Genomic DNA, 23,085 nt, shown 5'->3' with positions numbered 1-23,085 from the left:
AATATTAATGTTTATATTTTGGAAAACTGATTTTTTCAATCTTGGTTTCTTTACAAAAGAGACTTGTCATTTTTGCATTCGGAGTCACTTGAAATTACGCTTACAGTCCCTTTAAACCATTTTGGAAATCCCTAAACGACCTATTAGAAGTCACCAAATCTGTTATTAGTCGTTTTTACGGATTGAGCACATAACATAATGGAATGGATTTAAAACACCTGCACCAGGTATAATATTACCAAGCGTAAAAAAAAATAAAATTCGGTAATGGTAATGGACCAAACCTCTGTAGAGTAAAAAAAGTAGATGTTAGTTCCACATTTATTGAAAATATTTTTCGGTCTGGGTCGACCCTCGTCAGTTCTAACGATATAAAAACCATCAAAATCGGTAAAAAAATTGTAAAAATAATTCGTAATGTGATAAAATAACAAAGTCATCAAAAGTTCAATAACCGAACGCCAAATGTAACAAATCATTCCAAAAGAATTGAAAAAGGGAAAAATAGATTTTGATAAATGTATGATTTTTTCTCTTAAAGTTCACAATTTTTCTATTGAAATTTAACGTAAGTATTAGGTTTCTATGAATTTACGGATCAAAGCACCCTATAGGAATTAATGTATAAATCTGGTATATGTTGTCTGCATCAGCATAGCATGTTTTAAATGTATTGATAGAATTTGGTGAAAAATTGCCATTTATAATTATTTTCAACTGCGAGTTCTGAACGATTTTTTTACTCTTAATATTTTGATACCTGGTTGTTATGAGTTTTGTATACTAGAAACAACAATTAAAAATAATAAGTTTTCAAAATTATAAAATTGATATTTAATTCATGCTTATTCAGACAAAGGGACTGTTGTGAATCGGTCATTGTTATCCTTGCATAAAGGGTCACTTGAAATCACGCTTAAAGTCCCTTTAGGCCTCAAATTTTTTTTATATAATTGTTTAATATGCCATTCATCAATTTTCATTCCTTATATCTGAACACACGTATAATAACGATTCACAAAAACGTTTGTACTATAAGTGGGCCGACATATTGGATACAAAAACGTTTGTACTATAAGTGGGCCGACATATTGGATACAGTACTTTGAATTACAAAAAAACTAATTTAAAGATAAGCTTAGTCTTCAATATTCGCCGGATTTATATTTGTGCAAAATTGCATAATCAAGGAAATTTGAATCTTTCTTTTTTTAAAGATTCTTTTAAATAATGAATAATAAAGGGCAATCTATATATAAAACAAATAAAGAGGCCTGGAGGATCATGAGGATCATAAGTATCATGAGTATAACAAGTAAAGAAGCCTAGAGGATCGTGAGTATGACAAGTAAAGAGGCCTAGAGGATTAGCAGTATGACAAGTAAAGAGACCAAGAGGATCAGGAGTATGACAAGTAAAGAGACCTAGAGGATCAGCAGTATGACAAGAAAAGTGGCCTTCGAGGTTCAGCAGTATGGTTATATTGTGTCTCTCTCTCTCTGCACGCTGTGGACCGGTGATAAGTTAAAATGGTTATAAAACTCTCCGTCCAACACGAGTCTTTGAAACAGCTCTATACTCCGGAGCTAACACTAAACCTCACTTTCTATTCAACCTCAGGAGGACGAACACAGTTAGTGCTTAGCTCCAGGATCAACAGAGAACTCCGAATTTAAATTCAAATTTTAAATCAATTACAATACAACAGGTTAATAATAAACTTTTTAAAGTATATTTATTGATATAAAAAGACAAATTGTTTTTTGCCGTTTTCCAAAAACTAAATATTGTCTACTGGTTAAATCTTAGATTTTGTGAAATTTAACACACATCATTATTTTAAAGTTTTTTATCCTTTTTGATGGTATATATGAATTGAAAAAGAAATGATTATGTTAAGTAATACTTTAATATGAAATTTGAAAGAGGGCATAGGAAATATCAATTTGAAAGAGGGCATAGGAAATATCAATTTGAAAGAGGGCATAGGAAATATCATTTTTTTTGTGAATCAGATTCTTTAAACTTCTAATTACAGTTGAAAATTGTAAATTACTGATTTTACTTGGTATAGCAGCATCCTTTTTTCATTTTTAAACCATTGAATTCAACTTGTGTCACTTTTTTTACATAATTTGTGATGACGATTAGCTAAAATTTGTTTTCTTCATATTAGTTAAATATGCATTGTCACGCTAAGGTTTAAAACAAGTCTAATTGATTCCATCAAATCAGAATTATGTAACTTTCAACGTTCCCTTTACTGGTTCTGATCACGTGTAAACATCTCTGCTTTTTCTTGGAGGTTTCTGCTACGTTTCCTCGGTAATCTGTGATCAGAGAGGGGGAACATTTTCTAGCCTTGTAATATTCACGGGTGCAGTACACGTGTACTTCCCGGGGGGGGGGGGGGGGGGGGGGGGGGAGGTAGGCACCACACCAATGCATTGCACATATGTCAAACTTGTTTTTCTTCTTCAAAGCACTTCTTTAGAAAAAATCCCAGGATCCGTACCATTGAAAAATTAAGGAGATTAGCCTTGACAAGACGCAGATGTGCATAAAATTGGAACCTAACCAGTGTATGTATAGAGTACTATTTTCCTCCAGGACTTGTTGCTTAACCTCTTTTTGTTTTTCAGGATCTATACAGATCTGTTCAGCTGAACCAGATAATCTCAGATCATGCTACAGGTACAGTTTTAACTTTTATTATTTATCACATTAAGAATCATTTCTCTCTAAACGGATTACCTAACATTTTAAAATCAAATCATTTTTTTCTGAAGAAAAACAATGTTTATAAATTTAATTTTCACACATCACAATATAAAAAAAAATAATATTTTCCGCAGCAGGCGGACTCAATAGTTAAGCTGAGCCTTCCTTTTATCCAAATTCTTAAATTGATTTTTTTTAGTTTGGGAATCCGAGTCCACTGTTTGACTCGCTGAGTCGAGAAAAGAGATTGTTTCTCAAAAAGAACGAAGATATTCTCTGTCAGAAGAAGAAACTAGAGACAGGGTTTACAAACCAAACCGAGGATACAGTGTGTCTCAAAACAATGTGTCTGGCAACGTGTAAACCCTGTATGCCGGATAAAAAAGAGCACGCTCTTCTTCTCTTCAATGGTTTAGGTGATTACAGATTTATTATATTATTAAAGAATAAAAAAATCAACTTTTAGATGCCATATTCATCAAACCAAACTTAGTATCCAATCCTAATTTTGATTGATTTTAGGCGCCAGAAAATGGAAGGTTGGGCTTGGAGTGAATCAAACCGAGTTCAGGAAGAATATTCTTCAGATTTATCCTCTATTAATATCTGTACCTGGATACACTATCTGGTTTATCAACAAAAACAAACAGTTCGAACAGCTCTCAATCCAGGTTAGTTTTTCATTCTATAGCTCCAGTAATGCCAGGTGGTAAAGAAGCTAAGTTCTTACCGCAAACTCAAATTTACCCACAGAGGATGGGACTTGGTATCAAATCATTTAATTTATCCTTAAACAAAAAATAATATTCCAAGTGAAGGATCAAATTCATGTTTTATCCTTTGTGGGTAATTTTAAATTTATTTCTCTTTTTAAAGTTTCAAATTTAAACATTGCATTGAATATAACTAAAGTTTTTCTTAAACAATTAAATATACAAGTTGTTTGGTTGGCTGTCTAGCCTTATTTAGCTTTCTTTTTCCTAAAGGAACTGAGTTTTTGCCACAAATTATGATTTTTCAATCACTATATCTTTTCAACCTGATGGTGTAAACCTTTAATATTTCAAAATATCATTATTTGATCTAAAATGATTCATAGTTTGAAATATTAAGGTCTCCGACATTCAAATGAAAAGATATAGGGATAAGAATATCAGAGTTTGCGACAAAAACTCAATTCCTTTCTCTTTTTTCGTATAAGTTTTAAATAAATTTGATTTATAGTAAATTTTTGTTGGTAGGCAAATACACCTGAGCTGATAGTACGCATACTTGGACCTAATACAGCTCAATGTCTCATTATTGTCCCCCATGAAGAAATTAAGGTAATAAACTTTAAAATTAAAACTGAAAAAGTCTAAATTTCCAAAAAATATCTTTTAATAATATGGTTTTTTTTTGTAGATGAAAGTAGAAGAAAGATGTGAGGAGAAAACATGTCTTCAAATACAGGATAAAAACAGAACAAACCAAAGGTAACACTTTTTAAATTTAAAACAAAAAACATTGACTTTAATTCAAATAATTAAGATATTGCCACGTAGTTACCCTTCCTAGAATGCCACTATTGATTCACAACCCTTATATAAGCTTTTATCGCAGCTTTCTCAATACTAATAATCTGCAGAATTGAATTTTATAAAAGTATTCTTGATCTTTCGCGGAGAAGAGATGGAAAATTAGCTGTGATTTTTACATCCCAAAAATCGCACCGTTGTGATTCATAGTTGTCACTTGTAATCAGAGAATGCATTAAAAAAAAACCTTTTTGTTGATTGCAACAAACTATATTATTATAACTATTTAGACTGAACGATCCTATCTGTTTAATCTGCCATCAAGGACTATTCATCTCCCAACAACAAGCTGCCGGAATCAAACAAGAAAATGCGGGAAACAAGGTTTCTCCGACAACGTCACGACTGAACCAAATCCTAGGATTAAACTGCGCCCAGTGTGAGGACAAGGTGTGTGCTGAATGTGTTTTCAAGGTTCAAGATCTCATCCAACTAGAGGAGAAGGTTCAAGATACTAAAAACTTTTTTGTTCGCGCATTTTTCAGCACAAACTGCACGATTACTCCATCTCAGCAAGAACAGAGAAAGATTGAAGAGTACAGGGAAGGGGCGAAGGACGGGGAAACTAGGGTTAACAATCAGATCTGGAGGAATGAGGAGAATGAAGCTCATCAGTTTCAACGGAAAAGTTCCCTTCAGAGTCAAGTTTTATGGGAGGAGGACTTGAATAAATCCAGATTGGAGGATCAGAAACGAAAGATTAGATGGGAGGAAGATACAAGAAGATCCAGGCGAGAAGATACAGAAAGAAAAGCAAGGAAAGAAGAGACAGAATGGAATGCTAGACATGAGGAGGAGAAAAGAGAAGAAGAGGAGCAGAGAAAATCTAGTTGGGAGAAGAATCAGACCCAAACCTATCCCCTGGATTTCTCCATGTGTCCTGGAAGTGCGGAGCCACCACTCCTGCAGTTTGACCGAACCAGCTATCCGGGTCTGTTACAAGCACAGTTCTATTCAATCCTTCAGAATCGTGCTGAATTCCTGGCGACTAGGATGAGAGATGACACAGAAGATCTATACAGGCATAATATCTCGAACTCAAGTTCCTCCTCAGGTATTGGAACAGACAGTAGTAAATCTGCCGATGAAGCATGCGAGATATCCTTCGAATCCAACCCTGCCGGAGATATGTGTGGCCCCAGCGTTGGTTTCACAGGATCATTCGTCCAAGAGAGTATGGGATACAGTAGGAAATATTCTGATTCTGCTGTTAAGGAAAAGAAGGATAGTAGATTGGCATCAAAGAAACGAAAAAGAGAAAACTAAAATTTATCATATATTGAAGTCAAGTTGGATGTTCACAATTGTACAAAACTTATTTTTATTTAGAAAATAGAAAGACATGTTTTCTAACTTTACAGCAGAATTATGCCATGCAAATTTGTCAAAAATCCATCTATGTGATAACATAATTAAGCCATTTAATCATCAAAAATATGTCCAAGCAACCCTACAGAAAATCTGGAATTTTTTGCATTATTTCTCACCAATAAGAGTGCAAATTGTTTTGTAACAAGTTTTAGTATGTTTTATTTTTTCGCACTTACACCTGAAGAATTAAAAATAAATATGAAATATGTAGTTTTTAAAAATGGTTTTGTGTTCGTAAAGAAAATTAACTAAAATTGACTTATTTTAAGAATTGGCAATAGATGTTGTTATTTCATATTATATATATATGAATGTACCTTATAATAAGTGAAATAAATATTTATAGAATTTTAATTCCCTTCAGTTGTTTCTTAAAATTTGTGGATCAAATCATGCTGAACAGTCAAACTTTTGACAGGATTTTTGTTTGAATCCAATTTATCATAAAATTCAAACTCATAGTTATATTCCTACTTAAAAGAACTTTTTGCATGAGCTGGGAACTCATGAATTTAATCTTCAGATTAAATAACAGATCGGGATTAAGGATATCACATTCTAAAGTTTTCAGCTCTGAGCTGAAAACTTCAGAATGGGATATCCAAAATCCCGATCGCTAAATTAATCTGGAGATCAATAATAAGAGAAGAACAAACAATATTTAATCTCGAGATTAAGAAAAAGAGTGGATCAAGCATTAATCCCGATATCCACCATTCAAAAGTTCCCAGCTCTGTTCACATTACTTTAGATAACAAGCAGTAAACCAGTAAAATAAATTAGCTTTAATAAGTTTATGTACAAATAAATACGATCTTATTACATCTTTTGTAAAATATAATTGAAAACAATATTCATGGTTAAATGTCATATTATGCAGTTTACATGACGGATGAAGTTGCGGATTTTTGTATTGAAGGATGCGTATTTTTGTTGAAGGATGCGTATTTTGTTGAAGGATGCGTATTATGGATTAAGGAAGAGGTCATGTTTAATCTTCTTCTGACGAACAATCCCAGAAGAAGATAGTATTCTAAATTAAAAATCATGAAATGGTTTATTTGTTTATACATGAATCTGATTCATCCTGTAACCAAGAATCAGAAATAAACAAAGTGCAGTGAGGTTTTTCAACGGGACTAAAAGTTNCCCCCTCCGTCAATTCTAGAGGACATTGTTATGGATTTTTCAAAAGTCAGATGTACAGGGAACTTTTTTTAACTGACGTCTTTATTAATTTATTACCATTATCGATAGTGATAATAATTGATTAATAAAACAAATATAAAAAATTCAATTGGTTCTCTAGTTTGATATGACCATATATATAAGTATATAAGTAACCTCGATGCATCTTATATATTTTCGCTTTACATCCAGGTTATTAGAAAAGATGTTATTCAATTATCTCAATAATATTCAAATTAATTTTTAAAATTCAAATTTTTGCATTAATCCTCCCCAAAACCGTAAAAAATGTAAGTATGGGTGGGGTCAAAGGATTTGAGGCTTTGACACAAATTCAAATTCTTTAATCCCTATATCATTGCAACCTGTGTTTCGCTACTTAGCGATTTCCCTAAAGACCTAATATATGTACCGTGTGGTATTTCTCAGGATTGGATCGTAAGACTCCCTTCTCTCAACGCTCTTCATAATAAAAAGGAAGATAGTAAGGTTCCGAACGTTTATTTCTCTGAGCCTTCAATCTAAACAAATTTAATAAACCCACAGAAAAAGCTTTGAGTGAAAATCATACAATTATAACAAATAATCCTCAGGCATTAAAAAACTGTGGCTAGGAACCAATAAACGAATACATAATCATCAATCATACTAGAATCAACCGATAAACATAGATATATATAAAATAATTACCACGGTGATCCCAGAATTCTGAACACGGAAAATACTTGCAAAACGAATAAACATATACTGAATATAAATATAACTACTACTCCGCGAGAAATCTTGCGTCTGCGCAGTCGGACTGTAAACAGTTCCTAAACTAGTTCTTTCACAATACATTCCGTACAGATCTTCAGGGAGAACTCAGAAATCCCCAGGGGTGACAAGCAGACTTTCTACACGCAGCATGGCTCGCGTAACAACCTGATAGTGTAAACCTTAGATATTTCAAATTTAGGCTCTTTGATCTAACAGAATTTATAGATTGAAATATCTAAAATTGGTTTTCAAAGATATAGGGATTAGAAAATCAGAGATTGTGGCAAAGACTCAATTCCTATGAGAAATGGGAAAAATATAAATGGAGCCTACTAAAAGCAACTCCTAACTTGGTTCTAATTTTCTCTTGTGATTAAAGATACTGAATGAATCAGGCCTGAACAGTGAACAAGCCACAAATTAAAGGAGGAAACAAAGCTGTAATAAATGAAACTGGACGGAAAAAGCCAGATAGATAGATATAGATGAATATACGCGGTATGAAAAATTATGAGTGGGCCTGAGTCCAACAGATTACGCAAACAAATTAGATCCATTGATCATTTAAACCAGTAGACTGTCAGATTCTCCCCTACCCCCCCCCTGTCAGACTCACTGTTCATTACATTTCCACTCTATCTACTTCCCCTTGTTCCTAACATTTCCACTCTATTCTTCTTCTCTCTGTTCTTTTCATTTCCTGTCTATTCTTCTTAATTGTTCCTAACATTTCAACTATATTTTACTTATCTCTGTTCATTACATTTCCACTCTATTCTACTTCTCTCTGTTCATTACATTTCCACTCTATTCTACTTCTTTCTGTTCATTACATTTCCACTCTATTCTACTTCTCTCTGTTTCTTACATTTCTACTCTGTTCTACTTCTCTCTGTTCCTAACATTTCCACTCTATTCTACTTCCCCTTGTTCCTAACATTTCCACTCTATTCTACTTCTCTCTGTTTCTTGCATTTCCACTCTATTCTACTTCTCTCTGTTTCTTACATTTCCACTCTATTCTACTTCTCTCTGTTCCTTTCATTTCCACTCCATCTGCTTCTCTCTATTCCTTACATTTCCACTCTAATCTACTTCTCTCTATTCATTTCCACTCTATTCTACTTCTCTCTGTTCCTTACATTTCCACTCTATTCTACTTCTCTCTGTTCCTTTCATTTCCTTTCTATCTGCTTCTCTTTGTTCCTTCAGTTTCCACTCTAATCTACTTCTCTCTGTTCATTTCCACTCTATTCTACTTCTCTCTGTTTCTTACATTTCCACTCTATTCTACTTCTCTCTGTTCATTACATTTCCACTCTATTCTACTTCTCTCTGTTTCTTAGATTTACACTCTATTCTACTTATCTCTATTCCTTACATTTCCACTCTATTCTACTTATCTCTGTTTATTACATTTCCACTCTATTCTATTTCTCTTTGTTCCTTACATTTCCACTCTATTCTACTTCTCTCTGTTCCTTAGATTTCCACTCTATTCTACTTATCTTTGTTCCTTACATTTCCACTCTATTCTACTTCTTTCTGTTACTTACCTTTCCACTCTATTCTACTTCTCTCTGTTTCTTAGATTTCCACTCTATTCTACTTCTCTCTGTTTCTTAGATTTCCACTCTATACTACTTTTTTTGTTCATTACATTTCCACTCTATTTTATTAAATCTATGTTATACATTTCCACTCTATTTTACTTCTCTCTGTTCATTACATTTCTACTATATTCTACTTCTCTCTGTTCATTACATTTTCACTAAATTATACTTCTCTCTGTTCATTACATTTCCATTCTATTCTACTTTCCTCTGTTATTGCATTTTCACTCTTTTCTACTTCTCTCTGTTCATTACAATTTTAGTCTATTCTACTTCTCTCGGTTCTTATATTTACACTCTATTCTACTTCTTTCTGCTTCTTACATTTAAACTCTTTTTACTTCTTTTTGTTCCTTAACTTTTCCACTATATTATATTTCTCTCTGTTCATTACATTTCCACTATATTATACTTCTCTCTGTTCCTTGCATTTCCACTCTATCTACTTCTCTCTGTTCATTGCATTTCCACTATATCTACTTCTCTCTGTTCATTACATTTCCACTCTATCTACTTCTCTCTGTTCCTTACATTTCCACTCTATCTACTTCTCTCTGTTCATTACATTCCACTCTATCTACTTCTCTCTGTTCCTTACATTTCCACTCTATCTACTTCTCTCTGTTCATTACATTTCCACTCTATCTACTTCTCTCTGTTCCTTACATTTCCACTCTATCTTTTTCTCTCTGTTCATTACATTTTCACTCTATCTACTTAACTCTGTTCCTTACTCTTTATTTTACGCTGTTCCTTTTACTTTCACTCACTTATATTAATTTAACTTGTTCTTTTTCTTCAGAAATATCATTTTAGAAAAAAAGGCTTTATTACAAAACACATATTACAAAGTTAATATTAACATTACAAATATTTGAAAAAATGTACTATTTGACTATCTATATTCAAAATAATAAAGGAATATGGGAAAAAATGAACTGATGCATTTCAAACTTGAATTTTGGATTTTATAGCATTCATAGTTTAAGTAATCAGTTTCTGTATTTTTCATTTCTCCACATCTTAAGGACGTGGTGAAACCCTTTTGGTTCGGATGCATTTTGTGTAAACTGAATATAGAAATGAAAACTCAAAGTTTGCAATATTATTTTTGATAATCCGTTTCATATGGTTCAACACATTCTTGTCCTTGGTAAAATAAATGTTTAGAAAAGTGAGCATACAGCATAAAAATAAAGATGGAATATATAATTTTGCAGAATCTACAACTGAGTTCTGAATTGCAGTCGCTACGGCTAGAACAAACACTATTACAAGAGCGCCGATCATTAGTTTCTTAAAGTTAATAAGATTTTTTTCTGACTGAATGAAACTGAATAATTTGCGCGTGTTTACTTTTCAAATAAAAGTTGTTGAAACAGTACGCCGAGATGATTATCACCATAACAAGAGAAATGTTCACAATATTTACATAGATAACAAAATTTGTCCCTTGTGTTGATATACCACAGAGATATCCCAGGGTAGGAGATACAGAATCTAGAAGGTATAGACTAGTTCAATACATAATTTACTTCTGTTTTGGTAAACTACTAAAATTTAGAAGATGAGGGTTTATGAACCGGCCTACTCCCCCCCCCCATCTCTTGCAACCTACTTGGAACAATTGGATGAACCAGATATCCATGTGTATTATTTTAAATTCTAATTTATCAACAAAAATAATAACTCATTTTTTATCACTTTTCAAGCTAGGATTATGACGAAATTTACAAAACTATTAATCAAATTAAATGTCTAAAACTTTAAATGGTATCAAACATGCACCTTATGAAGAGGTTTACTTTAAATTACGCTTACAGTCCCATTAAGTCATGTACACTACCTGAATATACCGAATATGTAATTACGAAGATCAGTATTGGAAAATAGAAGAGGAAAATGGAACCAAGAATATATCTTCCAAGATACTCAGGATCATACTCCAATATCCTCTCAAGCTATAAAAAAATAATATTTATGAACTCAATCAAAGCTTGAAATATCGCCGGACCAATGAGTCATTTCTTTATAAAAGCTTGTTGTTGGGTGTATGGAACAATTTGATTCAATTCCGATGTGAAAATTTAGTTATTAAAGTCAATATTTAGACCAGAGGCCGAATTTAAAGATTTTGAGCCACGGCTTAAATTTAGGCCGTATGGTTGGTTCCACTTAATATCGTATTCAATGTTTCAACTGTTAAGCTGGCGCTAAATTGAAACCGGTTTTTGGAGGATTTGAGACGCGGCTCAAATTCATCAAATTCGGACTCAGTTCTATTTACAAAGTAATGTCATTTAATCTAAGAAATAAAAGAACCAATGAAAATTTTAACTCCCCTCAAGATTAAATGATGAATGAAAAGTGTTGCATAACAATTAAAAAACCTGTTTTTTAGAGGAATTTGCATATTTGTTTGCCCTGTATGCAAATGATAAAGATATATATGTTAATATTTTGAAAAACCAATATTTCCTCCTATTACCTTGAGTACCATGATTACTCTAAGTTATTGCTAAAACCAATATTTCCACCTATTACCTTGAGTACCATGAGTACTCTAAGTATTGCTAAAACCAATATTTCCACCTATTACCTTGAGTACCATGAGTACTCTAAGTATTGCTAAAACCAATATTTCCACCTAATACCTTGAGTACCATGAGTACTCTAAGTATTGTTCCAACACAAGCTAGAGCTAGGTATTCAAATATACAGAGAAGGTAGCGACCAAAGAGGACGGAAAACTTAGAGACAGTTGAAGTCCGCATTAAGCATACAGCCTAAAACAAATCATTTTAATTTTATTGGTTTGCATTTGGAAATTGGAACAGTACACTCGCCACAAACTCTGATTTGTCGATCCATACATCTTTTCAATCTGATTGTTCAAACCTTTGATATTTCAAACTTAGATTATTTGAATCCAACAGATATCATAGTTTGAACTATTTTTATTTTAAAGGTTTGCAAAGGAACTGAACATTCGCCACAAATTCTAATTTTCTAATCTCAATATCTTTGTTATCTGATTATGCAAACCTTTGATCTATTTGATCTAACAGAATTCATAGTTTAAAATATCAAAGATCAATGAAAGTTGCAAAGATAAAGAGATTAGAAAATTAGAGTTTGAAATTATAGTGCTCGGCCCAATATACGTGCTAAAATGCTATTAAATCCATCAATGACATGTACAGAAAATACCGAATATTTGAATTTCACAGAGTGCTATTTATGATTTTATTTGAGTCATACAAAATGTTGTAAGATAATTTTGTTTTCAAACTGAAAATTACTTGCCATCATAGAAACCATAAGATTGTACAACTCTACAATGAAGTGGTTCATTATACGATGATGATGTTCATCTTGGAGCTCGGGATAGAGTTTCTGTAGACTCGGACCATCTCTGCACAGAGGTTCGAGAACAAGAATGGGAGAGAGAATACCAAGAAGATCAAAGGATCAGGGGTGAAGGAAGGATCAGAAGTGAAGGAAGGATCAGAAGTAAAGGAGGGATCAGAAGTGAAGGAGAGATCAGAAGTGATGTAGGGATCAGAAGTAAAGGAGGAATCAGAAGTGAAGGAGGGATCAGAAGTGAAGGGGGGATCAGAAGTAAAGGAGGAATCAGAAGTGAAGGAGGGATCAGAAGTGAAGGTTAAAACCAATATTTCCACCTATTACCTTGAGTACCATGAGTACTCTAAGTATTGCTGAAACCCTGTTTATTCCAACACAAGCTAGAGCTAGGTATTCAAATATACAGAGAAAGTAGCGGCCAAAGAGGACGGAAAACTTAGAGACAGTTGAAGTCCACATCAAGCATACAGCCTAAACAAATCATTTTAATTCTATTGGTTTGCATTTGGAAATTGGAACAGTACACTCCCCACAAACTCTGATTTGTCGATCCATACATCTTTGTAATCTGATTGTTCAAACCTTTGATATTTCAAACTTAGATTATTTGAATCCAACAGAAATCATGGTTTGAAATATTTTCATTTTAAGGGTTTGCAAAGGAACTGAACATTCGCCACAAACTATAATTTACTAATCTCAATATCTTTGTAATCTAATTATGCAAACCTTTGATCTATTTGATCTGACAGAAATCATAGTTTTAAATATCAAAGATCAACGAAAGTTGCAAAGATAAAGGGTTTAGAAAATTAGAGTTTGAAATTATAGTGCTCGGCCCAATATACATGCTAAAATGCTATTAAATGTGGATTTAAAACTTTTAAATAAATCAGTGATAGGTACAGAGCATGTACAGAAACATTTAAAATTAACAGTTTTTAAAAAGAAAATACCGAATATTTGAATTTCAAAGAGTGCTATTTATGATTTTAATTGAATCATACAAAATGTTGTAAGATAATTTTGTTTTCAAGCTGCAAATTACTTGCCATCATAGAAACCATAAGATTGTACAACTCTACAATGAAGTAGTTCAGTACGATGATGATGTTCATCTTGGAGCTCGGGATAGAGTTCCTGTAGACTCGGACCATCTCTGCACAGAGGTTAGAGAACAAGAATGGGAGAGAGAATATCAAGAAAATCAAAGGATCAGGGGTGAAGGAAGGATCAGAAGTGAAGGAAGGATCAGAAGTAAAGGAGGGATCAGAAGTGAAGGAAGGATCAGAAGTGAAGGAAGGATCAGAAGTGAAGGAAGGATCAGAAGTGAAGGAGGGATCAGGAGTGAATGAGGGATCGGTAGTAAAGAATGGATCAAGGGGGGATCAGGAGTGAATGAGGGATCGGTAGTAAAGAATGGATCAAGGGGGGAGAGAGTATCAGGAGGGAAGGAGGGATCAGGATCAAGGGTGAAGGAGGGATCAGGAGTTAAGGGAGGATCAAGATTTTCAGGAATTATTTGAATTGAGTATTTCATTGCAAACTATTTTCTAGTGCAATTCTTTTTTCATATGAAATAAGGATTGGAAATCTATGATATGACGCCATATGCGTCATATCAAAATTTTGTTTTCATCTTTTTGTGACAGGGGTTTCTGAAAAATCATTTTTTTTATTTTTACATAAAAGTTAGTTAAAAAAGAATACTTTTCTATCAATAATTACTTCGTGAATACCCATTAATAATGAAACTTATGCAAAGGTGACTGAGCGAAGTTTATATTTTTTTGTTTGTTGTTGGGATGCTGCAACTTTAAACTAATTTATATCGTACCCAAATCTTCAAGTATATTATTTTACCGCCAACATTAACGACCCAGGACTCCCCCAACAGAGGGGCGTTAAGTTACTTAACGTCCCTTGGGACAATTTAGTAAAATAACGACCCGCTCTGCAAAGTTTTCGTGGAAAAGTTCGCGCAGTTCCGTCTCAAACGATTATAAAATTGATCACAACAACTATTTCCGGAAATTAAAAATTTTAATCAACAGCGGGTTCCCCCGACCAATTTTGCCAACAAAACATCCCTCATGGGTACCCTTGGTTAAGTAAAATTCCCTTAACTTCCCTGTAAAGTAGATAGTTCTAAATAATTATAAGAGGACATTTTTCCTGGACAACCTGATCCGCATAAAACAAGAATTTTCCCAAATTTAAGAAAGATCTTATAAAATCGATGTTCAGGGTTTGTAGAAAAACAATATGAAAATATGGAAATTGAGAGTATTTGAACATTTTTTTTATGAAACGAATAAAAAATGCATCTTATGTCCAAAATTAAGCTTTAAAAAATTCAGTTACGCGCTTAATATAATATGTTAAGTTTGCTTAAAGAAGTTTTAATGGATGAAGAATAGAGAACCCGAACTATTTATAGGAGAGCAATCAAAACTATAAAGAGAGTTCTGGACAGTAGCTTGGTTACTGTAGATAACAACAAGAAGAGGAGATCATCTTAGTTTCAGCCTGACCAACCCAACCACTAAACCTACAGAGCTACAAGTGGAACTTTTTACAAAATATAGATTTTCTCATTCCTATATCTTTGCAACCTTATGTCGTGTTTTAAGTTTTAATCACTTGACCTAAAAATGTAAAGAGTTCTTGAAAATGGCTTTGGATTTGTTTTTTTTTTACTCTGACAGTACTTTATGTTTTTATAATCGCATTTATCTAGTGAAATAACAGAATCTTTTGTAAAGCTAAAAAAGATGAGAAACAATTTATTTAGTGCAATAGACCAATTTTAAAATTCCGAAACTGCACCGTATCTGTTTAAAAAGGTTTTCATATTGCAAATTAAATTTAGATTAGTACAAAGTTCATGATAAAAAATCTATGGCACAAATGAAATAAAAAAGCTATACAAGATTTAACAATATTTAAATAAAAACAAGACATTTTTCAAAGAACTTTTATTGAAAAAGAAAAATACAATTTTTTTTAACAATCTTGATTATTGCTCCTTTTGCTTTGATTTAGCTTCTGCCTTCTGGACGTTGGCCTGTTGAGCCTGATGAGCCTGCTGAGCCTGCTGAGCCTGTTGACCCTGTTGAGCCTGATGAGCCGGTTGAGCCTGTTGAGCCTGAGCCAGCTGAGCCAGCTGAGCCTGTTGAGCCTGTTGAGCCTGTTGAGCACTAGCTAATTGAGATAAGGCCTGTTGATTCTGAGCTTGAGATTGCTGTGATTGCTGATAAGGAGCTTGAGTCTGCTGGAAACTGTCAAATTGCGCTTCTGCTAACTGAGCCTGAGCCAGTTGAGCCTGTTGAGCCTGTTGTTGAGCCTGTTGTTGAGCCTGTTGAGCCTGCTTGGCATTAGCAAATTGGGCTTGAGCACTAGCCAACTGAGCTAAAGCTTTCTGGGCGTTTGCTAATTGTGCTTGGGCCTGTTGATACTGAGCTTGATGTGACTGCTGATTAGAAACTTGAGTCTGTTGAAAAGGAGCCTGAGCTTGCTGATAGGGAGCTTCTGAAAGATGAGCCTGAGCTTGCTGAAAGTTAGCTTGCGCTTGCTGATAAGGAGCTTCTGCCAGATGAGCACTAGCTATTTGAGATAAAGCCTGTTGATACTGAGCTTGAGCTTGCTGTGATTGCTGATATGGAGCTTGAGCCTGCTGGAAACTGGCAAATTGCGCTTCAGCTAACTGAGTTAAAGCCTGTTGGGCATTAGCTAATTGTGCCTGGGCTTGTTGATACTGAGCTTGGGCTAGATGTGATTGCTGATTAGAAGCTTGAGTTTGTTGGAATGGAGCTTGAGCTTGCTGAAAGTTCGCTTGTCCTTGCTGATAGGGAGCTTCTGCAAGATAAGCCTGCGCCTGTTGATACTGAGCTTGAGCTTGCTGTGATTGCTGATATGGAGCTTGAGCCTGCTGGAAGCTGGCAAATTGCGCTTCAGCTAACTGAGTTAAAGCCTGTTGGGCATTAGCTAATTGGGCTTGAGCCTGTTGATTCTGAGCTTGAGCTTGCTGTGATTGCTGATATGGAGCTTGAGCCTGCTGGAAACTGTCAAATTGCGCTTCTGCTAACTGAGCTAAAGCCTGTTGGGCATTAGCTAATTGGGCCTGGGCTTGTTGATACCGAGCTTGCGCTAGATGCGATTGCTGATAAGAAGCTTGAGCCTGCTGGAATGGAGCTTGAGCTTGCTGAAAGTTAGCTTGAAAGGGAGCTTCCGCAAGATGAGCCAACGCCTGTTGATTCTGAGCTTGAGCTTGCTGGGATTGCTGATATGGAGCTTGAGCCTGCTGGAAACTAGCAAATTGCGTTTCAGCTAACTGATTTAAATCCTGCTGAGCATTATCTAATTGGGCTTGAGCCTGTTGATACTGAGCTTGAGATTGGTCTGACTGCTGACCAGCCATAGCTTGCTCTGAGTTATAAGAGTTAGTATTTTCCATTCTGTTTGGAACCTCTTTTACGCACAAATGCTTCTGAAGAACTGAATAAGTTGCAGATTTTTGGTAAGTTTCGCGGATTTGTTTCTTCAATTTCGTTCATTTTTAGACAAAACCAACAAATTAAATGGTTATCCAATTTTACTTATGTAACCTTAATTTTATATTTTGGATAAGTATGAATAAGTTTATTTTTATTTTCAAAATCTCCTCTCGGAAAGTAAATAAATGAAATAACAACAATTTTTAAGAAATATTTTTACGCTTTTATCTGATTTTAAGTGAAAATGCAGTAAATTGGTATGCTCGACGTAAATAAGGAAAAAATTGATTTTATACCGTGTAAAGAAGGTAAAAAAAATTTATTCATGTTTGCCAAAAGGTAAAGCCATATCTCAGGTGCAGCAGGGTAGAACACATCGGCTAGAACCGGCAAGGTGAGTTTAAGCCGGAAATTACAGAAGCGGTTTTGGGATTGAGCTTCCAGACAAGAAACCTGTTTTTCTGATCTTAAAAAACAAATTTGTTATTTTCTTGTGATTTATTAACATTTTTTTTTATCGAATTGTATGGTTATTATATCGTTAGAACTGACGAGGGTAAACCCAGACCGAAACATATTTTCAAAAAAATGTGGAACTAATATCTATTTTATTTACTCTATAGAGGTTTGGTATATTATTATCAGCGAATTTTACATCTTTCTGATCTTGATCTTTAGAAATCTTAATTTTTAGATAATTTAATTCCTGGTCCTGGTTTCGAAGTTTCTCGTGTTTTCTAGATATCCTGAATTAAAAACATTCTGATTTTAATTCTTCATTGTTTTATGGTTTTTTATTTAGTTTATTTATCTATTTTAAAATAACAAATTAAAAAAGGACTGAAAAGAGTGAGATGTAAAAAACTACGTATAAAAAATGGCAAGGTTTACGCAGGTCGGATATTCCTCTTAACTCTCTTTGTTCCAATTCTCAGGACGGGGCGGGTAGTTAAAAACCTGTAGGAGGAACGTGCACTCAGATTTGGGAAATTTTTTAATCATTTCTTCGCAATTATTCGTCTCATTTCTATAGTCTGCACACAAAGATTTTGCAAAATAATCGTGTTTACTTTTCAGTTTTTCTAGTGTAAAATTCTTTCAATTTTCCTTCTTTTCTCTGCTGCATATCTGCAAGTCACAACAAATGAAATTCATCAATTTTCAAATGGAAAAACAAGAACATTATTTTTAGACAAACGAAGTTTTAATGGATACCGTTGTGAATCCATCAGGAAACTTTTTAGATGGAGGATTACTTATAAATTTACGTCAATTCGACCGTCCTTCTATGTTAATATACTTTTTTGTTGTTGCCTGGTTTAAATTAATGTTTGTTAATAAAATTTTCAAGTTTTTTACACGTTCTTACATGTATTTGACGATTTAACGGTAAGAAAGACATATATTATAGAAATTATGGAGGCAGCAAATGGTCTCAAGGTACATTTTTATTTCAATCATTCACCCAAGTGCATAAATATACCGAATATATATATAACCCATTGCATAATATATATAATAACTCAATTTAACAGATTGGACCCAATTGGGAGATTTCTCCAGTTCGTTCAACCCTATCCTCAGCTGTAAAAGTGTTCTCATCGTATTTCAAGGATTATAGTACTCTAGCTTGGAAACTAAAATTTCCACATAAAAGTCAACCTACTCAAATTAGCATTTTTTTAAATCAAGCATTTCCGTGGTTCTGCTGAGTTCCCAAATCAAATTTGTCAAGGATTTCATGAGTTTTGATCGGACATATAATTCTTTCTTGATCAGCAAGGAGGTTAACTTGAAATTACGCTTATAGTCCATTTAACTCTAATTTTCTGTTTCTTTTTAAATTGATCAAAGTTTATTTTTAACTATATGCCATTTCAGTATTTGTTTGATGACAAATGATGATATTTATTTGAGAGGATAATATAGTGTGTATTATACTCTCTCTATATATATATATATATCTTTAGATATAAACTCTCTAGAATCCCATCTACTATTTTCTAATCCTTAAAAAAACAGCGGATCACATTCACAGAGAGTAAAGATTTACAGAATTCGCAGTCGATTTTTTCATCTTTGTGTGACTCAGGAAATTTCGAAACAGCCGATCTCATTGGCAGTTCAAAATGTTCCTTTTAAAATAAATTAATTGAGTATCGTAAAATTACCAGTATAAAAAAACAAGAAATAAACAAAACAAGGAAATATCATGTAAAGTTAGTTTTGGTAATTCTATTTTAAGATAATCGTTATTCTTTTTGCTTTATATATATTTATTCAGGAGAGTCAAGCCATGCAAAATTTACATAAAAGGTCATTTTACTAAATTTCCTTCTTATCTTTTCGTAATCCATGTTTTTCAGGTTTAAATTTTTAAATCTTAAATATTAGTTTAAGATGGACTGTTCACATTACTGTAGATGACAAGCAGTAAACCAGGCAGGCAAAATATGATAGCTTTAATAAGTTTATGTACAAATAAATACGATCTTATTACATCTTTTGTAAAATATAATTGAAAACAATATTCATTGTTAAATGTCATATTATGCGGTTTACATGACGGATGAAGTTGCGGATTTTTGTGTTGAAGGATGCGTATTATGGATTAAGGAAGAGGTCATGTTTAATCTTATTCTGACGAACAATCCCAGAAGAAGATAGTATTCTAAATTAAAAATCATGAAATGGTTTATATGTTTATACATGAATCTGNCCCCCTCCGTCAATTCTAGAGGACATTGTTATGGATTTTTCAAAAGTCAGATGTGCAGGGAACTTTTGTGTTGAATAAGCCCGATCGCTTGATTTCGATATCCACTGTGGGATCCACTTGAGAATCAATGATTAATGTTAGCATGCGGGAATAGAATAAAGATTAGATTTATCTGCAGATTAACAAAATATCGAGATTAAACTAATCTCATCGATACAATTTTTTTAACTGACGCTTTTATTAATTCATTACCATTATCGATAGTGATAATAATTGATTAAGAGAACAAATATAAAAAATTCAATTGATTCTCTACTTTAATATGACCATATATATAAGATGTATCAAGTATAATCTCGATGCATCTTATATATTTTCGCTTTACATCTAGGTTAATGGAAAAGACGTTATTCAATTATCTCAATAAAATTCATATTAATTTTTTAAATTCGAATTTGTGCACTAATCCTCCCCAAAACCTTAAAAAATGTAAATATGGGTAGGGTCAAAGGATTTGAGACTTTGACGCAAATTCAAATTTTTTAATCCCTATATCATTGCAATGACCTGATGGTGTAAACATTAGATATTTCAAATTTAGGCTCTTTGAGCTAACAGAATTCATAGATTGAAATATTTAAACATGGTTTGCAAAGATATAGGGATTAGAAAATCAGAGATTGTGGCAAAACTCAATTCCTATGAGAAATGGAAAAAAAGGAATTGAGTCTTTGCCACAAAATCAGATTTTTTAATCACTATATCTTTGGAACCAAGTGTTGCATACCTTAGATATTTCAAACTATGAATTCTGTTAAACCAAATAATCTGAGTTTGAAATATCAAAGGTTTACAACATCGAGTTCTAAAGATATTGGGGTTTAAATATTTGAGTTTGTTCCAAAGACTCAATTCCTTTAAATGGATCCTACCAAAAATCTTCTACTAAAAGTACTTTTTCCAAACGTATGGAAATTCGTTCAAATTTTCTCTTGTGAATCAACCCGGCCTGAACAGTGAACAAATTAAAGTTTAAATAAATGAAACTGGACGGAAAAAGTCAGATAGATAGATAGAGATGAATATACTCGGTATGAAAAATTATGAGTGGGCCTGAGTCCAACAGATTACGCAAACAAATTAGATCCATTGATCATTTAAACCAGTAGACTGTCAGATTCTCCCCTACCCCCCCCCTGTCAGACTCACTGTTCATTACATTTCCACTCTATCTACTTCCCCTTGTTCCTAACATTTCCACTCTATTCTTCTTCTCTCTGTTCTTTTCATTTCCTGTCTATTCTTCTTAATTGTTCCTAACATTTCAACTATATTTTACTTATCTCTGTTCATTACATTTCCACTCTATTCTACTTCTCTCTGTTCATTACATTTNGGGTTGATATAAAGGTATTCTGAGTTGGTCAAGGTTAAAAATAAACCTACTTCAGTATGAATGCAGTATCTTAGGACGCGGATTCAACGGATAATCCTTCTCCGGGTCTTCTCTTCACTACTGTTTAGTGTTTTTGTTCCGGTCCCACTCAGTTTCTGCGTGATTCTTAACATTTTCTAAACTTCTACTTCATGCAGGTTTCCAGACCTCTTATATCTTGATTATCATTTTATCTTTGAGTTAGCTCACGTATTAAGTTGTCATGACAGGATTTGTCCTTAAAAAACTCTTTGAGGAAATTCAATCAAAAATGAATTAATTGACGGATTTTACACAAATTTAAAAAACTCTTCGAGGATATTCAATCAAAAATGAATTAATTGACGGATTTTACACAAATAGAGCAATTTTCATGCATAATAACCCCTTATGTAATAGTTTACGTATATACAGGGTTACCAACAACAGATGAGAATGTAAAGACGACCTGAAACTCTTAAAATTTGACGAATCCGAGGTTAAATTAAGTCTTCTGTCTTGAATATAATCTTTTTATGGCTTCTTCAATGATTAGGCTAAAAGAGAATCAAGTTTACAGTTTCAGGGAATCATAAATAAAAGGACTAATAAAAGTATAAATTCTTTACAATCGTCTTTGAAGTCTCGTCTTTTCTGGGTATGTATACTGCACATATGTCCGATCATAACTCATGAACCTTTTGACCAATTCCTCTAACGGTTTGGTTGAGTGACTTGGTAGAATCACAGGAATGATCTTAGCGTGGGTTCAAATGTTTAATGTGAGTGGGTTGACTTTTACAGAGTAAACCTATTTTCCGGTCAAAGCTGGGTTCCAAAGCTGAACTTAATAAAAGAATATATACACACCAAGGTACTATTGCAAGGAAAGTTATGTCAGAGGTGTACGCATTTTTTGTACACCTCTGTACATTTATTGAATAGAAGAATATACACCCTGTATATATTGACTAGAAGTACATACACATTGTATATATTGAATCGAACTATATACACCCTGTATATATTGACTAGAAGAATATCCACCCTGTATATATTGTATCGAAGAATATGCACCCTGTATATATTGAATAGAAGAATATACACCCTGTATATACTGAATAGAAGTATATACACCTGTGTATATTGAATAGAAGAATATACACCCTGTATATATTGAATAGAAGAATATACACCCTGTATATATTGAATAGAAGAAGATTTACCCTGTATATATTGTATAGAAGAATATACACCCTGTATATATTGTATAGAAGAATATACACCCTGTATATATTGTATATTAGAATATACACCCTGTATGTATTGAAAAGAAGTATATACACCCTGTATATATTGAATAGAAGAATATACATCCTGTATATATTGTATAGAAGAATATACACCCTGTATATATTGTATAGAAGAATATACACCCTGTATATATTGTATAGAAGAATATACACCTTGTATATATTGTATAGAAGAATATACACCCTGTATATATTGCATAGAAGAATATACACCATGTATTTATTGAATAGAAGAATATACACCCTGTATATATTGAATAGAAGTACATACACATTGTATATATTGAATCGAACTATATACACCCTGTATATATAGAAGAATATACACCCTGTATATATTGCATAGAAGAATATACACCATGTATTTATTGAATAGAAGAATATACACCCTGTATATATTGAATAGAAGAAGATACACCCTGTATATATTGAATAGAAGAATATACACCTTGTATATACGTTGAATAGAAGAATATATACCCTGTATATATTGAATAGAAGAAGATACACCCTGTATATATTGAATAGAAGAAGATACACCCTGTATA

General features: G+C 33.2%; 2 protein-coding genes and 1 long non-coding RNA gene across 4 annotated transcripts; 1 reads left to right on the top strand and 2 right to left on the bottom strand.

Annotated features, from left to right (window-relative positions):
• The first annotated feature begins 1,477 nt into the window (after nucleotides 1-1,477).
• LOC111701578 (uncharacterized) lies at nucleotides 1,478-5,866 on the top strand. 2 transcript variants are annotated; one of them, XM_023472921.1, is made up of 7 exons: nucleotides 1,478-1,708; nucleotides 2,643-2,694; nucleotides 2,921-3,137; nucleotides 3,244-3,392; nucleotides 3,963-4,046; nucleotides 4,126-4,196; nucleotides 4,529-5,866. In XM_023472921.1, exons 2-7 carry the CDS (start codon nucleotides 2,686-2,688, stop codon nucleotides 5,562-5,564), a joined length of 1,566 nt encoding a protein of 521 aa, XP_023328689.1. In that variant the 5' UTR covers nucleotides 1,478-1,708; nucleotides 2,643-2,685; the 3' UTR covers nucleotides 5,565-5,866. The 2 variants fall into 2 exon arrangements, with proteins under 2 accessions (XP_023328689.1, XP_023328690.1); XM_023472922.1 differs by lacking the exon at nucleotides 1,478-1,708 and adding an exon at nucleotides 2,450-2,582.
• Nucleotides 5,867-6,439: 573 nt separating this feature from the next.
• On the bottom strand, nucleotides 6,440-7,310 carry LOC111701575 (uncharacterized). Its single transcript, XR_002765221.1, has 2 exons — nucleotides 7,270-7,310; nucleotides 6,440-6,702 (listed from the first exon to the last, which is right to left on the bottom strand). It is a non-coding gene; the product is annotated as an uncharacterized LOC111701575 (long non-coding RNA).
• Nucleotides 7,311-10,045: 2,735 nt separating this feature from the next.
• LOC111701574 (uncharacterized) lies at nucleotides 10,046-12,887 on the bottom strand. Its single transcript, XM_023472919.1, has 4 exons — nucleotides 12,536-12,887; nucleotides 11,884-12,015; nucleotides 11,076-11,190; nucleotides 10,046-10,729 (listed from the first exon to the last, which is right to left on the bottom strand). The coding sequence occupies exons 1-4, from the start codon at nucleotides 12,581-12,583 to the stop codon at nucleotides 10,533-10,535; spliced, it is 492 nt and encodes a 163-aa protein (XP_023328687.1). The 5' UTR covers nucleotides 12,584-12,887; the 3' UTR covers nucleotides 10,046-10,532.
• Between the last annotated feature and the right edge of the window lie 10,198 nt (nucleotides 12,888-23,085).

The sequence above is a fragment of the Eurytemora carolleeae genome, unplaced genomic scaffold (assembly GCF_000591075.1).
Source record: "Eurytemora carolleeae unplaced genomic scaffold, Eaff_2.0 scaffold151, whole genome shotgun sequence".
Taxonomy (NCBI): Eukaryota; Metazoa; Arthropoda; class Copepoda; order Calanoida; family Temoridae; genus Eurytemora; species Eurytemora carolleeae.
Note: the sequence above shows the minus strand (reverse complement) of the source record. Positions and strands in the feature narration are given on the sequence as shown.

Coding starts and splice junctions, on each gene's coding strand:
- LOC111701578 (XM_023472921.1), top strand. Junction 3,138..3,243: donor TCTTCTCTTCAATGGTTTAG/GTGATTACAGAT, acceptor GATTGATTTTAG/GCGCCAGAAAATGGAAGGTT. Junction 3,393..3,962: donor TCGAACAGCTCTCAATCCAG/GTTAGTTTTTCA, acceptor TTTTGTTGGTAG/GCAAATACACCTGAGCTGAT.
- LOC111701574 (XM_023472919.1), bottom strand. CDS start 12,583: ATGAACCACTTCATTGTAGAGTTGTACAATCTTATGGTTTCTATGATG. Junction 11,191..11,883: donor GAGTACTCATGGTACTCAAG/GTATTAGGTGGA, acceptor ATTTTTTTATAG/CTTGAGAGGATATTGGAGTA. Junction 10,730..11,075: donor TACATATTCGGTATATTCAG/GTAGTGTACATG, acceptor TATACCTTCTAG/ATTCTGTATCTCCTACCCTG.